At 37.5% G+C, this 21,181-nt stretch overlaps 1 protein-coding gene across 1 annotated transcript; it reads left to right on the top strand.

Moving 5' to 3' along the window:
- Nucleotides 1-4,438: 4,438 nt before the first annotated feature.
- Nucleotides 4,439-17,022, top strand: LOC102081605 (uncharacterized). The gene is made up of 17 exons (XM_005455753.4): nt 4,439-4,588; nt 4,711-4,731; nt 5,120-5,165; nt 5,659-5,813; nt 6,282-6,416; nt 7,307-7,504; nt 9,083-9,184; nt 9,349-9,525; nt 9,835-9,848; nt 9,989-10,011; nt 10,784-10,884; nt 13,567-13,658; nt 14,112-14,335; nt 15,288-15,447; nt 15,988-16,150; nt 16,276-16,329; nt 16,415-17,022. The coding sequence occupies exons 1-17, from the start codon at nt 4,561-4,563 to the stop codon at nt 16,666-16,668; spliced, it is 1,947 nt and encodes a 648-aa protein (XP_005455810.1). The 5' UTR covers nt 4,439-4,560; the 3' UTR covers nt 16,669-17,022.
- Nucleotides 17,023-21,181: the final 4,159 nt, after the last annotated feature.

The raw sequence follows: 21,181 nt of genomic DNA, 5'->3' as shown, positions 1-21,181 counted from the left end.
AAATTTTGGAACAGGCTCAACAATGCTTTTTGTTCAATAGGTTTTAGCCGTTCGAAAAAGTCATTTACGGCTTTAACGTTTCCAGCTGATAAGGAGAATGACTGCATTTCAAATGTGCGTCCAAAGGCTTTAAACATTCGCATTGTCTGTAACGACAGTATCAAACTACAGTGCATTGTTTTTACTAAAATTCAACATTTTCAGATGAAAATATGGCTGCTTTTTGTTTTTTTCACTGTAACACCCCTCTCAATGCCATTTTTAGGATATTCTTGGTGATCCCATTTTTTTCATATTTATGCTTTTGGGAGTAAGGGGAATCTAATACGCATGTTGTTACTGTGTTTTGTACTATCAGCTGTGAGGGCTCTGCGTTTGATTTGAGCAGTCTGTTTTTATTTTGTCTTGTGAGTGGGTGTTTTTCAAACAAGATCCTCGTCAGTTGGATTTTGTTACCACAAACTTTGTGTGAAGTTCACAACAGAGGTAAAGAGATTTAAACACACAAGTTTAACGAGGCAGCAGTTGGACCAGCTGCACAGGACAGGTGAAGCAGAGAGTGTCAGGGGAGATGTGCAACAGAAGCAGAGGGAACATTTTACAAGATGATAAACGGCACATTTAGGTGATTAAGGATTTGTTGACAAGATTAAAAGACACGGCCGTCAGAGTTCAACAACATTACAGTTTGATTAAATAAAAGGTTTTTAAACTACACAGGGTTTTATTTTCTCCTCTGATAGTAATCATATTAAACATGTCAAGAAAGAAAGAGTATAAAGAAAAATAGTAAATGTGTGTCTAATTCAACTCTTCCTGTGAACCTTATATCATCCTTTAATATGTTTGGTGTTACAAACTTGAAGAAGCACAGAAAAGATCATCAGACATTAATCTAATCAGTTTTTCAAACTTCATGCATATTGAAATGTTGAAATCTTCCCTGCTAGACCAAAGTTGCAGCTGCTAGAGAGACAGGGTTCAAGCTTCCTCTTCAATTACCACTGATCATTAATAGGGCCTGCAAAAGATTTGTTACATTATGCCCATAAACAACATGCTTTTATAGAAATCATTGTGACACAAAATATTTAGATTCTTGTTTCACAATGTGCATGAACTCAAAATCTTTAGAGTTTCATATTTATAAAATATCGCAAATAATACATTTATACCAATGTATGAGCTACACTTCTTGTAAAAAACTGATTGGAAATGCGTTTGAAAAAGCTCCTGTTGTGACCTTCCTTCTGTGAGGGCACACACACTCACACTCACACACGCACACACGCACACACACACTCACACACGCACACACACTCACACACGCACACACACACACACACAGAGAGAGAGAGAGAGAGAGAGGGGAGATCATTAATACAAAGGATTGGACAATTAAGATGTTTCTTTAAATCTACAACAGCTTCCTTTTCAAAAGTTTACTGACATAGTAAAGAAGTAGCTAGGGAACTCAGTAAGTATGAGCAACAATAGCTTAAGGACACTATGTCCAATAAGGAGGAATTCATCATCTGCAGTTCGTCAAAAAGTGCCATATTAAAAACAATTCAGCAGGCCCTCAGAGTGCGGATACAAACTGTTTTCAGCTATAGAGGTAGAGGTACACATCATGTACTTATCGACATACAGTTCAGAGGCTTGCATTAGAGTGCTTTGGTGCTTGGGCATCTTTTATTTAGCACGTTTATACCATTGTGAATGTAGCTATATGAATGTGCTCAAGAGTCTATCGTATGTTTGTCATGCAACTAAAAATTCGAAAAAATATGTTTTTAAATCAGTAACTTTGCAAATTTAGAGGAATTGTTTTCGGACAACACATGTGTCACATTTTAAACAGGGTTTGTATAATCAGCACTGACATACAGACATTTATGCGTTGGGTATAACAGACATGCTTACTGTGTGAAAGGCCCTCTGATGTCTTGGAGCAGAGAAACACGCTGTATTGTTGCTTTTCTCTATTGTATAAGCAACGCCCGTAGGTCAGAAACGCTCTGTGCGGGTAGCAAAGTCGGCTCCAAAGCACATCCAGGCATCCGTCTGAAAGAAAGGTGTCGCTGCGGCTAGGCTCTCAGGATAGTCGGGCTTTTATTTATATTTGCATTCTGGTGCGTTAAAACTAGCAGCCTCTGTGTCCCGCTTGGATCATCATTCCGAAAATTCTGATATTTAAATAAAATGGTGAATTGGCTAGTGATGAGGAGCCACTTAGATCCGTAAAATGAGGTTTGATTAAATTAAACTCTTATGAACAGCTAACTACCTCGCACCACTGTGTCTGGGATCCGAAAAAATTAAAAGTTAAAACGATATACCTTGCGGCAGTTGTGAAGTGCTGAGGAAAATACTGTGTGTCTGATGGGGTGTTTTTCTATAGGTGGCCTTGGTTTCAGTTGGCCTCTGAGATGTAGAGATAAAAAAGGGCAGGATGTAAAGAAGAAAGGTGGAAAACTGTTTGGAGGATCGGTTGGTCACTAGGAGGTGTAATTGTCTGCCTGTAGAGATAAAGGTGTGGGGGTGTAAGAAAAGGTGAAAAACCTTTGGAGGTTCAGTTGGACACGGTTTCAGTTGACCTCTGATATGATAAGATAAGATAAAGGAACTGTTTTGTAATGGAAAACTATGGAACTATAGTTGGGATGTGTGAGTGCTGGATGCTCTTGATAAGGATGGCTCTCTTTTTATGACTTCTTCTGCTGACTGTTGGGGGTCTAACTGTAACCCCCCCTGTCTACCCCCCTGTCTAACTGATGCAGAGTTAAGACTATGTAGTTTTAGAAGTATCCCTGTTTATTTCTAAAGGAATACCTGCTGTTTGTGGTATTCTGTTTAAAAACTATTAGCATCTGTGTCTTTCAGAGCGCTAAAGAAAAGTAAAATGCTCCTAAAACAGTTAAATCATCTATGTGTGTTTGTGACTAGTAGATAATTATATGGTTAGTTGCATTAAAGGAACATTGGGGGTTGATACAGTGCTAGTGTGGCTATGTGTGAATATGTGTTTTTTAGAAGTATCGCAGTTTATTTCTAAAAGAATACATGTTGTTTGTTGTGCTCTCTTTGAAAACTATTAGCCTATGAAACTATTAGAAAAGTGAAATCTTCCTAAACTAGTTAAATTAAATGTTGTGTGGGAATACACGGTTTTTAGAAAAGTTCATTTCTATACATGTTGTTTATGGTGCTCCGTTTAAAACTATTTGCTCCTGTGACTGTTCGAAGCGCTAAAGAAAAAGCAAAATACCCCTAAACTAGTTAAATTAAATCATCTATGTCTAAATAACAGAGCTCTGAGACCTATACAATCCTTTAAAGACAGTTTGATTAAAACATATAATGGTCTCATTAAATAAAACGCTATTAAACACATGTAAACTCATATGACCCCCGAACTCACATGCACGAGCAAAAGTCCGTTCACGCTCGCACGCACTCACATGGACGCGCTGGGGGAAAGGGGAGGGGGTGAGGGAAAAGGGGAAGTGGGGGGGGTGTGGGGGAAAAAGGGGAAGTGTCTGTGTGTGGGGGGGGGTACAGGTATATTACTACTAAGAAAGAAATGTATTATAATGGATTCTTCTAAATGTAATTCATTTAGGAATGGTCGTTTTCCCGTGTTTGTGCTAGTAAAGTGCACGTGGCTGCAAGATGGGCACGATGATATCCTCATGTTGGTGTTGTTCCCACATCATCATAATTAATGTTGCTCCAGGTTCAACATTAGAAGTGACCAATCACATTGTGTGAAAACTGGGAGTTTTTGATGTTTTTGATGGGAAATAAATGCCTGCGATCTCCCGAAATAAAATCTTATATGCTGTTTTGCAACAACTGCAAGCTGCACAAGATGTTTATATTTTCAGCCACCATCCTACTTTCAGTAAATTGAAAGTTGCAGGTATTTAAACGTTGGGAAGCAGAAGAAACTACATAAGACAACAGCAGCTGTATAATAACAGTCTAACCCGTGCAGTTAAATTGAGCAGCTGCGATAACGGAGACAGGAAGGAGATTGGTTTATAGTCCAGTTATTGCATGAGTAATCTAAACCATCTAGACTGTCGGACTGTGGGTTTCTCCTCTGGAGAAAACATCCTGAGTATGACATTTTAGGACAAACTATCCTAACATAAAATTGTTCAGCCTAAATTTAAAAGACCATAAAACCTGAACCTAACATTAAAGGAAACAAGGAAGGCGAGGATGAGCTTAATTTTATTATTTTTTATTTTATTTTATTTTATTTACTCAGTGGCATCTTACTATGTCAGGTATGGAGCCAGTGCTGAAATATTTATAGTCAGGTGTATGTTACAAATCGGTCAATGTAGTTACTCTAGCCTCTAAAAATAAATAAACTCATGTTGCTGCGGAGAATCTTGTTGTCCATACGCCTTTTCACTCGAGGACGTCCGTCTTGTGTTCACCAGCTTCGCGGTTTGTTTATAAATGCCGCAGATATTATGACGAGGAAGGTGTGGCTAACGTAGTATTTAAACTCATCCCTTTGTCAGTTTCGGATCAGAGTTCAAAATGTTCGCGCTTTGGCCGCTACGACTTGGTAGGTTATTTGACATCATTTGCTGAAATCGGGTTTGATGGGTTATAGGGTGTGTGTGTGTGTGTGTGTGTGCGTGTGTGTGTGTTTTAATTGAATAATAATGCTTTGTGCTAATTTTTCAGCTTGGGTGATTTTTGCTTGTGGTAAGTAGGGTTAAAGTTTATTTATTTACACAACACTGCATGATATGTATTTGACATTATTTTTTTATTTTATTATTATATTTTTCTTTATTTCTTTATTGACCAAAAAAGACCATTTAGAAACGTCTGTTATTCCTTAGACGCCAAAACGTGTTACGTAAGTCGATTCGGCAATTTACAGCGGTGCTGTGGAAAAATAACAGCTGGTAGAGTGACTCGTGGCGGTAGACTGATTCTCATTTCCCAGACCACGGAGCACTTTTTACGATTGTAGGCTTATTCTCGCAGCAATCCACGTGTAACTCTCATTATGTAGAAAAAATGTTGACAAATGAACTTATTTTTGCCTTAACTAAAATAAGACTCACGTGACTGTGCTTGTTGACAGACCCTGCAGGAGGAACCAGCGCAGCCTCAAGAAACAACTGTTATCGGTGAGTCCTCCTCACTCACTGTCTGTACTATTTGTGTTTTGTAGTTCAATCACCTGACCCATCATTACAGGTTAAGCTCTGCATTAGAAGCCATGTTTCACACAAGAACAGACGGGGAGACTTAATGGTTATGTAGACTGTGTTTTAAAGATGTGGTGTTTTAAAGATGACACTATTATGATTTAAAAATCAGACTACACCGAAAATTGAGAGAAGGAACTGGGAGGGCACAACCCATTTTGCTTTTAAACATAAATCATGGCACCAGAATTGATCCCGTGTCTGTCACAAAAGTGCAAACATTACGAAGTTAGCGCATGAAATAAACAACCTCACACAAACTTTCCAATTTAAGTAGAGAACGTCGGAAGCATCTTCTAGAGTCTCACTTTGAAATATTATATGTTCTAGAGCAAAGGCTGTATGTGCTGTTATTTATGTCGAAATGGCTGTGACTCATAATATCCTGTGTTTTGTTATCTTTGCTTTTCAGAAAAGACTGTAATGGAACATGGTATGACATCCAAGAGGCTACTTGCTGTGAAAACAAACTTTACCCAGGTGCAAGTCTCTCTTGTTGTGGAAATGAGCCTTACAATCCTGAAACAGCCACTTGTTGTAAAGTACAGCATGGGCACGACCTCAAAGGTAATTCATTTGTAAACTAAAATTTGTAATGGTGACATTAACTGTGTAAGAAACTGAATGTAATGGAATGAAATTGAAATGATATATTTAACATTAATCTAAATAGGTAAAGCAACAGCTCCAGTGTTTACCAGCTTGCTTGTGTCTTCATAGCCTGTAGCAAACTGATGAGAACAAGGTGTTTATTTAACTGGAGTTTGTGGTGCACTTAAATCACACTGCTTTCCACTAAGATGTCCCTTTAATACTGCATTTACGTTACTAAATAAACTGGAAACTGACTTTAAACACATCCAGCTTTTATTAAAAAAAACATGGCATATTACTGCTAAGAAAAAATAAATAAATAATGCTTTAACAGAGATTACAGACAGGCAATAACACTTTACACATTACTGTTTACATGAACATACATCACATGTTCAGCAGTTACACTGTGGTTCTGGTATCCGTGTCTTGTTTTTACAGCCAGTGTTGACCAGGGTCTGAGTGAAAAGGTGTCCAAGTGTTGTGACCTGAAGGCCTACAACCCAGTCAATGAAATGTGCTGTCAGTCCACTATCACAGCAAAACCTGGACCAATGGCTGAATGTTGTGGTAAAGGTGAGCAGAGCTGGACAGACTAGTGAGAAACATCACACCAAACATACAGCATACAAATAAAACATACTATTAAATTTACACCACAAAATCTCAAGTGTTTGTGAATCTTTAACAATCTGAGGCTTAGCTAGTCAGACTCTATTCGTCTTCAATGCTTTTGACGGAGCTCCTTATTTCAGTAAGGTGTAACACTTTTATTTTAGATTCAAAAAAGCAGCTGCTGTTTTTCTTGATAACAGCTTTCTGTCAGATTTATGAGGCAGTGGTTATCAGAGCTTATTTGGTTTGGGGGCTTTATTTTTGTGTATACTTGAATACTCCTTCTTTCACCCCAACCGGTCGCAGCAGATGGCCGCCCCTCCCTGAGCCTGGTTCTGCCGGAGGTTTCTTCCTGTTAAAAGGGAGTTTTTCCTTCCCACTGTCGCCAAAGTGCTTGCTCATAGGGGGTCATATGATTGTTGGTTTTTTCTCTGTACCTATGAAGCGCCTTGTTGTGATTTGGCGCTATATAAATAAAATTGAATTGAATTGAATTGAGTTTGTTTTTTCATTGTTTTTATAGTGTTTACATTTTGGATTCTCTTTTAATTTAATGTTTGTTCTAAACATTTTGAGTTGTATCCAAGTTGTAGCCACTGTTTAGCATTTATGTTTTTTGTTTTTTTTTGTAGTTTACTCTGCACTGTTTCAGTAATCACTTTCAGTTTTGTGTTTTAGCTTTCTCTTCTTATTGTATCAGTCCCCACATTTCTCTGTTTCCTTTTCCTCCGTGTTGGTTGCCACTGTCTGAGTACAAGCATGATTGTTTTCAGTAGAACTATTAGGAAAATAAAGACTGAGATATGGTTGCGTATGATTTAAAAAAATCACCATGTTTTTTTTTTCCACAGAGGCTTTTGATAAGGATAAGCAGTTGTGTTGTGGTCCAACTGATAAGAGGATAATTTTGGTGAGGAATTCCAGCCACCACCAGTGCTGTGGCCACAACCAGTATGACACAAAGACTCAGTGCTGTTGTACAAATAAGGAAGAAATTCTGGAGATGCAACCTAAAGATTCAGACTGCTGTATGAAGGACTCTCCAGCAGGTAAGCTCACTTAACTGCATGTCACACTGTGCTGGACAATAATAACCAAAATTGTTGCCGTTTATGTCTATCATACTGTAACGGACTGGTTTACAAGTTATTTGCTGTGTTTTTTGTTATTTTATTGTTGTGTCATCAGTGTTATTATGTTCAGAATTGCCACTCACTTATGGCATAGTTGCTCTACACCGACAGCAATGTGATTTACTTAATAGTCCACAGGCCATTAAGCCTGTCAGTCATATCAGCTACCTATGACAGAGAGTCTGTAGGAGAGCATGCTGGTAGTTGGCTGAGGTTGTTTTGTTGCTTTAATTAATTTATTATCAATAACAATATAAAATTATGCACAAAATGAATTACTAATGTGAAAAAAACGTTTGTTTTATTTATATATGTTATACCTTATATGAATATGCTTTTATTTATTCACTCCATATAAAATGTAAAAAATAAATTATAAAATGCAAAAACCAACTATCTACATTTCAGCTTTTAACAATTTAAATTTTCAGCTTTTTCCTTTCAAACAAATTTAAAGTGAAACAACACAAAACACAGCAAACCACAACACATTAAAATCTAGATTAAAATGTGCAAAAGAAAAAAATGAACACCCAGACCATTTAGAAATACTAAGTGCCTCGACTTTGAGGAGCTGATCCATTTTTTTTTTCTGTCAGTAATTATCTGTCCTGTTTTGGAGAAGGTTCTCTCAGAGTGGACTGATGTTGACCAATCACGTGTTGCGTGAAGCGAAAAAAAAGTGAGAGAGAGGGTGAAAAAAAAAAAAAGAAACATGGCTCCCTATAAGGAGCTGACTAACACTTTATTTATCCTGAGGGAAACTGTTTGCTGCTAGACGATCCGGCGCCATCAGGTAACCTTGAAGGACAGGAGCAGATAGTAATAGCACAGTCCTGTTATCAATGAGGATTGTTGTTCTGGCCAGTCTTGGCCTTGGGTAGCCACATGTAGGAGGTGGTTATTTGGGTGTGAACGAACAACTGCATTCCAATTTCGCAGTTGGTCTAAATGTCTGTCACTGGTCATCGGGTCTCTCAGTTCCCGTTGCAGAGCCGTGAGCTTCGCCAAGATTTTATCAATATTGCGTTCAATAAAGACAGTCTGAGTAATCACGGCTTGCCCATCTTCAGTCGTGTCGGCCAGCCTTGTTGGGTTTTGAACAGCTGTAACCACTTTCTTTGTTCCACGATAAGCCAGGTCCAAGCCAGCTCTAATCAGCCAGAACTCTGTTATCATTGTTCCAAATAGGTAGAATTAGACGACACTCGATAAGAACATAGAAGCCAAGTAGGAAAGATAAGGGAGGGAGAGGGAAATATGATGCCTCCGCCTTGGCCAGGAGCCAAGAGAAGTAATAGATGATTATCAATATGACAACAACTAACAACAATGTTGCTTATGCTAAACAGTAACAAATTTTGTATTTTCTATTTTCCTTCGCACATCTCTTATCTTCATGAAGTCCAAAAGTAATCATACAGTAGTTAAAGGAAGGTTGTGTAAATGACTGTAGCTGATGCCTGTTTGTTGACTTTGTCTTTGTCTCTGCAGTTCTTCCATGTGGAAATAGAACCTTCAACAAACATACGCAGCTATGCTGTCACTTAAATGTTGTTCACAAATCTCCACAGAAGTACAAATGTTGTGATAAAAGTAAGTTGAGCTAATTATAGAATAAGCATTTCACTTAAACATAAGAACAGTATTTAAAAGCTATACTGCATGAAAAACATGTAAACCCAGTGGTAGCCTAACATGAACTTAGCTACGATTAAGGTACACTGCATGGGTTTCACTTTTTAAGATCTTTTCCGCAGGGGCATACGATGTGGAAAAGGAGCTGTGTTGTGGCCCAAGTAATAACAAGACAATTCTAATGAGGAATTCCAGTAATCACCAGTGCTGTGGTCACAACCATTATGACACTGACACTCAGTGTTGCTTTTTGAATAAGGAAGGTGTTCTTGAGATTCAGCCTAAGGATCCATCCTGCCGTAAGTCAGCTATATGTGAAAGTCAGAACTTGCCAAACACAAATTCATACAGATATTAAAAATCTATTGAAAAACAGTTTTTACTTTTAGTAGTTAAAAGTTTTATACTTAACTTTATATTTAATTTAATTTAATTGCAATTCAAAATTTTGTAAAAAAAAAAAAAAAAAAAAAGGTCTTTGTTCCATCTGTTAAGAAAAGTTTCACAACATTTACACTGGTACCATTTCATAAACCACATCCTATTATTTGTTTTATTTTTTTTAAATTATATTTTCAATCAAAAATCTTTATCCTTTATGTCCACAGGTGTTAGAGAACAGGTAAGAAATGAACTCCAATAAATGTAGGGTTCTTATTCTCTTTGTATCCATTCATACATTGATCAGTAAAGAAACATATTGGTCCTTATTTGCCAATATGGGTGCATTAATACATCCTTTTCTTTTCTTTTTTTTGTCAGACAGTTGAGCACCAACCCAAGTGGTAAGCTGACTAAAGGTTTTACTTTTAATATAACTTTATTCAAACGTCCCAGTGGTAGGAACATTACAAACTGTAATCCAAAAACTGAAAGACTGGCTCCAGGAGATTCCAGGGACAACATCTGAAGTCTCATGGTTGTGCTATGTGAAAAGCAGAGGCAGGACCCAGAGACAAAGGAATTAACTAAAGGAGGCAGCTTTATTCACTGTAACAAAATACTTGAAAGTACAAGCATACAAAACTCAAAAACCAAGAACTGGGGACTAAAACTAGGAAACTAGGAACTCGGGATAAACGAGGGGAGACGCAGGGAAATGCAGCAAACTGGGACGTTGCGGCAAAGAGCAGAGGGAGACTGAGGACTTAAATTCACAGGATAACAAGGGGATGGGCAACAGGAGGAACAAATGAGACATAATGAGACAAGGGAAGAAACACTTAACACAATGCGCTTGAGACATGGTTACCAAAATAAAACAGGAAACACAACACAGAGACAGAGAGCGAGGGACAGCAAGAGAGCGAGGACAGTGAGAGAGCATGACGGGCTGGGGAAAACACACAGACGAGACCAAGACAACGAGGCCACGAACTAAATAACTAACTAAAATTAAATAAACAAGTAACTAAGAACTAGCAATACAAATGATTAAACCAGGTAACACAAGGAAACTAAAAAGTAAAGACTAAAAAAACCCATAGATCACCACAATAATAACAAAGTGATGTGGACTGTTTGTGTTTATTTTTGCCCATCTTTGTACATCCACAGTACTGAACCAAACACACATCTCTGTGGGTCGTTATGTTACAATCCAAAGGAACGTCGCTGCTGTGAGAGAAATCAAGAATCTCACTGGTTCTGTGCCTCAGGTAACACTGTCTCCATGTTTGTTTGTCTTGATATGTGGCTGCCTTATCTGTTAGTTACCATCTCATGGGACTTACCATCACTCTGTGGTGCCAATGCGGCTTCCAGCAAAGCAGTTAAATCAGTTTTTTATCTTGTGTGAAAGAGAAAAACGTCTTTCAAAGAAACACTTTCAAACTAAATATCTTAAATCTGAAATAACACTATGGCAGAATAGCAAATTGAGAAACTGAGATACTGTACTTATTTTTTGATGGATTTTTGCTAATTTGGAAGCCCAAAATCTCAAATGCAATTCTAAAAAGTTGGGAAAGGAACATTTTTACCTCTGTACTTCCTTTTTTGTATTTTTGATTTTGAAGTGCACTATGTATTTTCTGAATGTTCTCAAGTCAATTTAGTTCTCTTTTTCTACAGAGTCATGCTGTTATAAGCAAACATTTGACACTGTCTAACTTGCAGAACTGGCAGAAGTTCCTCCAAATCCTCTATTTATGTCAAAGTATTAATAGGGATGTCATGGTACAAGTTACCCAAGTCTTGAGCACTAATGATAGGTGAATGGCTTGATGTTTTTAACAATTAACAAATTCTGCTAAAAATGCAGATCACATCTCAGTGAAATGGATGCATTTAAGATGTCATCTTAAGAAAAAGACTGCTATAAGCCTGTTAAGAAAGTATCCTACCTACCGAAATTTGCCAGAGAAATATTTTTTAGGAATTACTTTTACGCAAAAAGAGGAGAACAAGTTGTGTCAAAATTCTAATCTTAGGTGTGTGAATAAGATTTTGTTTGCTATACTTTATTGGGAATAAAGAACCAAAAGGACAAAAGCCGTTTTTGTCTGACTTTAGTCTGACTGAAATACACAAACAAATACGACCTAAAAGATTTACTACTTCACAAAATTATGTCTCCATACTTAACGACGGTGAAGTATGTCACGTCATACTTGCAGACAGTGAAGTACTATCTGTCTTACTAAGATCAACATCAGGAAAGATGGAGATGAGAAGCAATGCAATGACGTCTGAAAAAGGTTGTAAACAAGCCTGCATGTATTGAACTTATTTTATTTTTACTCTCTATGGATACAGACATCTAAATGTTTAGTAGCAACCTGATTTAAGGTAACATGTCTGTAATGCCAATGTTGTCGTTATGTGCAGCATTAGTGTAGAGCTGAACTGTGTCCAAAAAAGTCTCCTGGGATTTTGGCCCACATGACAACCAGAACTTATCACAAAGCCCACGTCTTCTTCCATCATCCTATAAGTCACTAAAGCTTTGTAATTTAAAAAAAGAAAAAATGGTAGAGCAGTGTTTCCAAACCTTTTGGAACCATGGCACATATTTTACATTAGTAAAATCACACAGCACACCACCAGTGATCATTTTTCCCGGCGCTCCAGGCATAGAGGAATTGGCTCGGTTTGTCCCCAGGATACCTTTTTTCCTTTCTCCTGACCAATACTTATGCTAAAGTCTTCATCTGGGTGGGAATTTTCTCAACTTTTCACATCTTGGCCCATGTGATGAGGTACGTGATCAATGACTATTAAAGGACAACTCCTACTGTGGTTTAAATATTTGGGACTCTCCAACATTTGTTTTGGACTGAAAAAGCTTTTCAGATACGAGGTGAAACAAAGAAGTCAGGTCACTTTGTTTTTCCAAGCTCCTTAACGGTCTGGATGATTGAGACCTTGATAAGGCCTTAAAAAAACTATATTGAGATTTGAAAATAATCATTAGAGGCACCAAAAGGATTACTGACATAACAATAAACTGCAAACAGCAGTTTTTTGTTAAAAAACTGTCTGGAGATCTGAATGGGTTCATGAATTTTGCAGTACCCCTGTAACTTTTTATCCTTATGACATGTTGTTGAACCACAAAGCCAGCCAACTCTTAGTTTCTGTTCGTGAGATGTTTTCCACTCTCTCCACTTTCCTGCTGTTTCTCTTTCACTCTGATCTTTGCACATCTGGCTTCACGTGCTTCAGGGTTCTTTTTTTTTTGGTTGGTAATTCCTCCACCTCTCTCTCACATTTTGCATTACTGAGTTTTCTACTGGGTTTCTTTATTCAGTGGAACAGTTTGGACATTCCATCATTGGGCTTAGTGCCCAAACTTTAAGGGTTTTAACAGTGTGGCATTCTTTTAGGCATTTTTCTAGTCTGAAAAGTAATATATAAATATTACTGTTACATTAGCTGGAAAATATCTGGTAAGCTCATACTATGGTCTTTCCCTTCCTCTGAGGAGATTACATCACCTCTTGCTTACGTTTTGCACGATATTAAACATCCTTCTCTTGTTTTTCACAGCTGGAAAAGCAAAGCCTGATTTGGCATTTTATCATTTTTAAGGGTTGGAAAGCAACACATGGCAGAGGAGAGGGAAGGAAGATTAGATTGTTGATTGCTTCACAGACATGATTAAGCCGAAATCTCAATTTTATCATCAGTACAGTGCAAAGGATGGGAAAATAAGCAGGCTCTTACTTGTGAATATCAAAGAGGGTACTGTATTTGAAAATGCAGCTACTAGTAAACATGCGTCATGAACTGAGTCATCTTTTCTGGACATCATTCATCTCAACATGTTTACTTTGATAAATTTTTCACTGCACTTTCTCATCTTTCCACCCTTCTGACCATCACACCCCTCTATTTAGGTCAAAGGAAGACAACACCTACTGTGTACAACCCCCGTACACAAGTCTGTTGTGATGGATGTGTCTCAGGATGGAAGCCTTGGATAGATCAAGTAATGTGTTCATTGTTCTTTTTTTTTTTTTCAACCCTGACCAACTAGATGAATTTTTCATTTCAGTGCAAGTCAACAATGTCTGTGGCAAAATCAACCCACTCTTTCCAGTGAAGCCAGAAGACTAAAGCACTGAGAGAGAAAAATGTATTAAGGCCATACTAGTGAGATTTTGATTGCGTAAATATTAGCACATACATTACAGTATTAAATTGAGTTAAAAGAACTTTAAAATGTAGAGAGCTAACACTAGGGTCCCAGTCATTCTAGAAATGCAAGCTTCCATGAGAAAGCGTGGAGCTCCACCCCGCTCCTTTTATTTTTCATTTTTCATCTTTTTATTTTCCAAAACTAATACACTTATGTGTTCACCTATGTGCAATATATTTAAATGACAGAGAATGGTTGTGTCACAATGCTGCAGTGTTACTGTATTATCTTTGACTTTTCAAGTGCTGTGGAGAGACGCCGTATGGTTCGGCACAGCGTGGAGTTCTCTGTTGTAATAAGACCTTGTACAAGGACAGAGATGGAGAGGAATGTTCGGAGATGGGTATTCCTTACAACCCGGCTAAAGGGACCATATGTTGTTCTCAGTTTCACGGGAGCCCAGGACAACACTGCTGTGGGACAGAAATTTACCAGCCTGATGTTGAGATTTGCTGCAATGGACACAGGTGATTTTGTGTGTGTGTGTGTGTGTGTGTGTGTGTGTGTGCGTGCGTTCTGCTTAACTGCTTCACATGGCTGATTAAATCCAGTAAAAAAGAATTTCTTCTTTCTGAGTGTCTGACAGTATTTGGCACAATTTGAGGTTAAATTTATTGAAATCTGCTTGCCACCAGCCACCAGAATGAAAACATTTAGGGTTTCTTTTATTGTACCATTCAATATTTTGTATTGATAAATGGGTTGGAAACTGTGGTGATGTATGAGTTATCACCCAACTCAGCAGCTATTTATATCTGGGTTTTAGTTTTTAGTTTTTATTTAGTTTTGTATCAGTTGAGCTGGTTGAATCTTGGCTGCTCTCATAAGTCCGTTTCCACTTGTAGTAGCAGTGAAAGTGTGGTCGACAACGGCACTGGTTATGAATGCTTTCTGTGTAGACTTTTGCAGCTGATCAAACACACAAACCCACACATGTGCAATAAGACTGCTATATGTGCAATTCTTCTTCTGACGAAGTTGTGTTTTTGTATTTTCCTACTCAGTTGTATATAGTATTTGTATTTCTATTTTATTCTATTGTATATATTATTCTATTCTATTTTATTCTATTGTACATAGTATTTTATTTTATTTTATTTTATTTTATTGCATTCCAGTGTTTTCTAATTTCTGCTACATAACTTTGCACTTTTGCTGTAACAAAACAAATTTCCCACCTGTGGGACTAATAAAGGCCACCTTATCTTATCTTATCCTGATGGAGAGCTGAAGTTCCAGCGCCGATGATGTTTGTCTTTCACTGTGTAAACCCTGTGCTGAAGAAATGAAGATAATACCTTTCAGGCTGAAATCTACCGATATAGATCATGGTTCATATAACTCAGGCTCCAATAAGCTTACATTTTTCATCTCACTCTCCTTATTTGATATTAATTGATACCTCTGTTTTCCATCCAGACATCCCAGACTGAGAAACATCCACTGCTGTGGGGTCAAAGCCTACAACATTAAAGACCCACAGATGAAGTGCTGTGCAGGAACACTGTACAATCTGACATCATTAGATGAGCATGGAGGGGATGCACAATGCTGTGGATCCATTCTGCAAAAGCCACAGGTAGAGTCAGTGATATTGTGTTATAGCATGTTGTATAGCATGTTATATTTCCTACCATTGCTTCACCCCCTTTTAACAGGCTTCTGCCTGTTGTAGGCACGAAACATGATTTAAAGTTACTTTTGGCTACAGTGGTTAGCATAACTGATTGGCAGGTTTTAATGCTAGATTTTTTTTTTCTGAAGGAACATAAGGCATATTGTTTGAAGAAAAGAAATTGATATAGGTCTGGGGAAAAATTTAAGAAAGCAGCAGCTCCCTCCCACTACACCACTGAAAGTATTGTTTAGTAATGAATGTTAACTGGAAATCTAAATAGCAGAGTTGAATATGGAGGTTGCACCCGTAAAAAGCTTGCCAAATTTTCTTTGCTAATGTTACAATGTTTTTGTGACAAAGAGGTGATAACTGAGGATGTAGCAAGATTATTGACTTAACATGTAATGTGGCCTGCCTGAATTAACACAATGCCTCAGTGACAGTGACTGCAAACAATTATGTTTTTATTAACCATAAAAAATTATATCTTTTCAAAACCAGGAGATTTGCTGCTCAGGTGACGACAAAGAGGTGCTTTACTCTGTCAAGACAGGATTTGGATGCTGTGGTCACCTCTATTACAACACCACCCTGTGGTCGTGCTGCGCTGGGAGGCTTACATTAATCAATGAATCAAGACAGGATCAGAGAAAGATGATTAATGGTCTGTCGCATACGTTTAGATGTCCTCTCACAAAGTAGAACTTCATTTTGTGTCATTTTAACATGATGCCACAGCTCAGATTCTGCATTTTACCAATAATATGTCTATAATATTCTCTTTTTCAGAATACAGACATCTCTCTATGAATAATCTGAACAAAACTGCTCTTTGCAATAAAGGTATGAAATATATACACATATTGGAAGACATGCTATTCAAAAATTAATGTGTATTTGTAATGCGATGTTCTGTATCTCTGTTTAGTGCGCATTGGGATTGTGGAAAGTGTGTCTCTGCGTAGCATTGTTTTCAAGAGCATGCTAAAAGTCCATGGGAAGAAAGCCAAAGTCAAAGCTTTGTCTTTGCCGTACACCCTGAAAATAGTTGATCACTGCAGCTCCCCTAAACTGATTCCTGGGAAGATCTATATCTTTAACAACGTTAATATTTTCACTGATTTCAATCATGATTCTGTTCTTCAATCACTGCATTTCATTTTTTCCAAGTGTTCACCTTAGATCAGTACTCACATTCTAGTTACAACTGTGTCCTTACTTGTGTTACAAAGGTTAGCTTCTTGAAGGACAGATTAGAAGAAGAGAGAATCATTAAAAGTGCCATATGGACATTTCTTTCATTTTAGTTCATGGAAGGACAAGAACATGCAAGTACAAACTGCTGCTAGCATGACACTGACATGCACATTCAAAGACATCACACTATAACAAAGCTGGTAATGAAAAATGCAAGTGATGCTAAGGTAAATTTGTTGAACCCAGCCAAGCAGCTAGAGTCTTCATTTGGAAATAGATTTCTGTCTATGTGGGACTGTAGTGTAACCTAAGGTCATGTTAGAGTAATGCAAAAAAAGATATGATGAATAAAAATTATTTATTTATAAAACTATTTAAAATTTAAAGTAATTAAGGAAAGTAATAACCATTTCAAAATCACCAAGAAATGTCAAACTTAAATTACTTTAGTTACAATTATGTCTTTACTTGTGTTACTTTTTAAAAAGCAATGAGCAATGTGTAATTTCTTACTATTTATGGGAACCATCCCATCATTATATATCAGTACAACATTCAACCTTACAGACCCACACAACAAAAAACGAAGAACATAAACGTGATCATCTTTAGTTATAGCCACAATTACCAGCAAAGTTAGTGGAAAAACAGCTCAAAATGTTCAAAAAGCCAGTTCACTAGAGTTTTCTGGAATTGGCACAGTCATCTTAACCTCCTAAGACCCGAACTCTTCCATGGCATGCATTTTTAATTTCTCTTTGATATTTGGGCATGTTGGGACCTGATGAATGTAAAAACAATGAATTTCCAGATTTTGTTTTTTTACCTGTTTTTTGTTTCTGAGAAAAATGAGATCCACACATGAGGACATTTGTTTAAAATTTCAATAGAACAGTGGCAGTATGATGTCCTCGTAAGTGGATATCAGAGCCTTGTAGAGCAGAATTTATTATTTTGGTCTAGATATCCCAAAATGTGATGTCCACATATGTGGACGCCAGGTCCTAGGAGGTTAAGCACTGCTCAGGGTCTTAGGGTCCTTTTTCAGGTTTTTGACAAGAATTGAATCCTGTTTGCGGCAATGGATAGATGCTTCTCACAATGAATCAATGTATTGCACTAACCTCAATTGCTCAATGTTGTACACCACTGTATTTTTTTGTGATTCTGCAAGGTGAGCCCAGTTAATGTTGTATTGTTGCATACATGAAAAAGCTAAAACTGTTTTTTTAAGTCAAACCCACACTATTGAATGTATACATGTACTATAAATCACATTGTTTATTTTACTAGCTAAAGCTAGAGAACAATAAGCACTTACTTCTGAATGCTATAGATGTTATAAGAATTGCTATTTCTTCTTAACTACACAGTTGTGTTCACCTTTGTGTAAGCTGTAGTTACTTTTTAACGAGAATGTGATTTACATAATGTGATTAAAGATAGAGTACTGTAAGTGGCAGATGCAGAGTGGGTAAGTGGGAAGTGCCTTTCTCTTTGAAACTAAAAAAATAAATAAATAAAAGGGTTGTGAAGGTTGTGAAGCTAATTCAAAGGTTTCAAAACAAATGGAAATATGTTCAGGATATTTACTTAGGTTTATTGAGCCACTTCTGCACTTCTGTCGCGTTTCCTCTGCAATATAAGACAGATGCAATTTTATAAAGATATCTCTGTGAATTTTTGGTGCTCTGCATGTATTTTTATTAAATCTTTCTATGGAATAGTAAAGTGAGTTGTGTTGAATGACTCCTGTCAAAGTTGGTTGTTCTTCCAGCTCATATGGTCTGCAATTGACCCTGGGTAAAGGTTTGCCATTTTTTGTACTGTATATCGCTTAATGCGCCTCATAATGCAGTGTGCCTTATGGTCTGAAAAATAGGCAACTTGTCCCTTCCTTTAGCATGTCCAGAAGCCCAACTTTTTGCGCGGAGGTTAGCATCTTCCTCTGCCTTTTGGGTGCTACTGCAGGGGCCTTTGACGGTGCAAAACGTTTTGTCGACATTGTTGTGTTTGCTGGGGAGAAAACTTACAAACATACAGTGCAGCACTTCAGAGTTACACTGCTAGCGATCGAAGATTTATGTCAATTTGACAAGCTGAACACATGTACTGTACAGGAGACACGGCACAGGAGAGATTGATTGACAATGGTCTACAGCCGATCAGGACGAAGAACACACTGCACTGTTTAAAAAAAAAAAAAAAAAAAAGCATGCAAAATTGCACAAAAAAAATCTGCGAAACAGCGAGGCCGCGAAAAGTGAAAAGTGAACCACGTTACACTGGAAAAAAGACCATGTTGGATTTACTTAATTCAATAGTGGACATTGGCTGCACACAATTGTTTTGCTTTGGCAGAAACTTAAACAACTTAGTTAAATCAACACAACTTATTCATATTCAATAAACCTGTGTTGATTTTGTGTTGATTAAACGTGATTGAAACGTGTAGATGAAGTAAGTTGAACTCCTGGAATATTTTAATCTTTCACGATTTTGTCATTTTATTCCAAAACTATTCAATAGTTTTTACCCCAGTACTACTTGGTCACTTAAATACTACATGTTATCTTCATATTACATAATGTTCAACAAAGTCTAGTGTCTGGTTACCATAAATATTAAATCGATTTACAACAACTACCATCCTCCTATCTTTATCTGAGTTGGAGGGGGGGCTGGGGCATAACCCCAAAGTGATAGATTAAGAGGCAGGTTACACCTCACCAGTCTATCACATAGAGACAAACAACCGTTTGCATTCACGGGCAATTTGGAATCACCATTTAACCTAACTCTAATAACTGCATGACTTTTAACTGTGGGAGGAAACCAGAATACCCAGAAAGAAACCACTGCAAACCAGCCAGATTGCAGATTTGAACCCAGGACCTTCTTGCTGTGATGCAACAGCACTGTCCACCATGCCACCAATCCAGGCTTAACAAAAGTAGAAAAGCTATGATAAACCACAATAAATAGCGACAGCATACACGTGGCGTGTGTGTTCTCTGCCACTTACAAGTCCAGTGATTTTCCTGCAGTTTAAAATCTCATGTGATCTTGTGAATTTCACAAGTCCAGCAACTAACCACTCTTACTAGATTGTATCATGTCATCTCAACAAGAACAAATTAAGTTGTTGAATTTCATACAAATCCTACATGATTTAATTACGTTCACCATAGAAACATGAAATTATTTTGTTCAAATTACAAGTTAGACTTTTGTAAATGTAACAACCACTTTGCTCGAATTGACTGAGATGGATGCCTTCCTCAAACCATGATCCAAAGCCCTCAAGAGGAAATCACATGCAGTGTCGTGAGATTTAACATTGCTATATTATTGACTTACTTCACTCGAACATGATATGAACAATTTAATATACCGTCTCTGCATATCATGCAGTTTCTACACTATATACTTACACTTCACTTTAAAGCATGAGGCAAATGTGGTGAATACACGCAAGATGCTTACATAAATCCAAGAGATGGACAATCCCTTTTTTTCAGTGTATAGCGAGGGACCACTGTACTCTAATTCCAACTGATGCATTGAAAAAGTAGAAATTATAGTCTCTTAAGACCCAGCTGAATGCTTAAGTCAGGGTCAGTATGAAAGTTATAAATATTTTCCAGAACATTCTTCTTTTAGCTGCCTCTTTTAGAAATCACCAAAGTAACTCATCTGCCTCAATGTCACCCTATCCGTAGTATCCTCCTCTGTCCTCTGATTTCAAGATTTCAAACCACAGGAAAATCACTGGGTTACAAGAAGCAGAAAAGCATGCACACATAGGACATGTATGCTATTGCTATTCAAATCTGTCAAGGACAAAAACATGAAGACAATTCTGTATCAAGCCTTGTATTCATTGCTTTCCCTGGTGCAGTGGATAGCACTGTTGCCCTCACAGGGTTTGCATGTTCTTCCCGTGTTTGCATGGGTTTTCTCCAGGTACTCTGGCTTCCTCCCACATTCTGAAGACATGAAGTTAGTGGGGCTATAGGTTAATTGATCATTCTAAATTGCCCATAGGTGTGAGTGTGAATGGTTGTCTGTTTCTCTGTGTTAGACCTGCAATACACTGAAAAAAAGGCCATGTTGGATTTACTTGATTCAATAGTGGACATCGGTTGCACACAAATGTTTTGCTTTGGCAGAAACTTAAACAATCGAGTTCAATCAACACAACTTGTTCATATTCAATAAACCTGTGCATTTTGTGTTCATAAAACGCGATTGAAACATGTTTAGATGAAGTAAGTTGAGCTCTTGGAATATTTTAATCCTTCACAATTTTGTCATTTTATTTCAACACTATTCAATAACTTTTACCCCAGTACTACTTGGTCACTTAAATACTACATGTTCTCTTCATATTATGTAATGTTCAACAAAGTCTAGATCCTGGTTACCATAAAAATTCAATGGATCTACAACAACTACCATCCTCCTATCTTTATCCTGGTTGTAGGGGGGCTGGGAA

Source organism: Oreochromis niloticus, linkage group LG14 (assembly GCF_001858045.2).
Source record: "Oreochromis niloticus isolate F11D_XX linkage group LG14, O_niloticus_UMD_NMBU, whole genome shotgun sequence".
Classification (NCBI taxonomy): Eukaryota; Metazoa; Chordata; class Actinopteri; order Cichliformes; family Cichlidae; genus Oreochromis; species Oreochromis niloticus.
Note: the sequence above shows the minus strand (reverse complement) of the source record. Positions and strands in the feature narration are given on the sequence as shown.

Coding starts and splice junctions, on each gene's coding strand:
- LOC102081605 (XM_005455753.4), top strand. CDS start 4,561: ATGTTCGCGCTTTGGCCGCTACGACTTG. Junction 15,448..15,987: donor CCATTCTGCAAAAGCCACAG/GTAGAGTCAGTG, acceptor TTTCAAAACCAG/GAGATTTGCTGCTCAGGTGA. Junction 16,151..16,275: donor TCAGAGAAAGATGATTAATG/GTCTGTCGCATA, acceptor TCTCTTTTTCAG/AATACAGACATCTCTCTATG.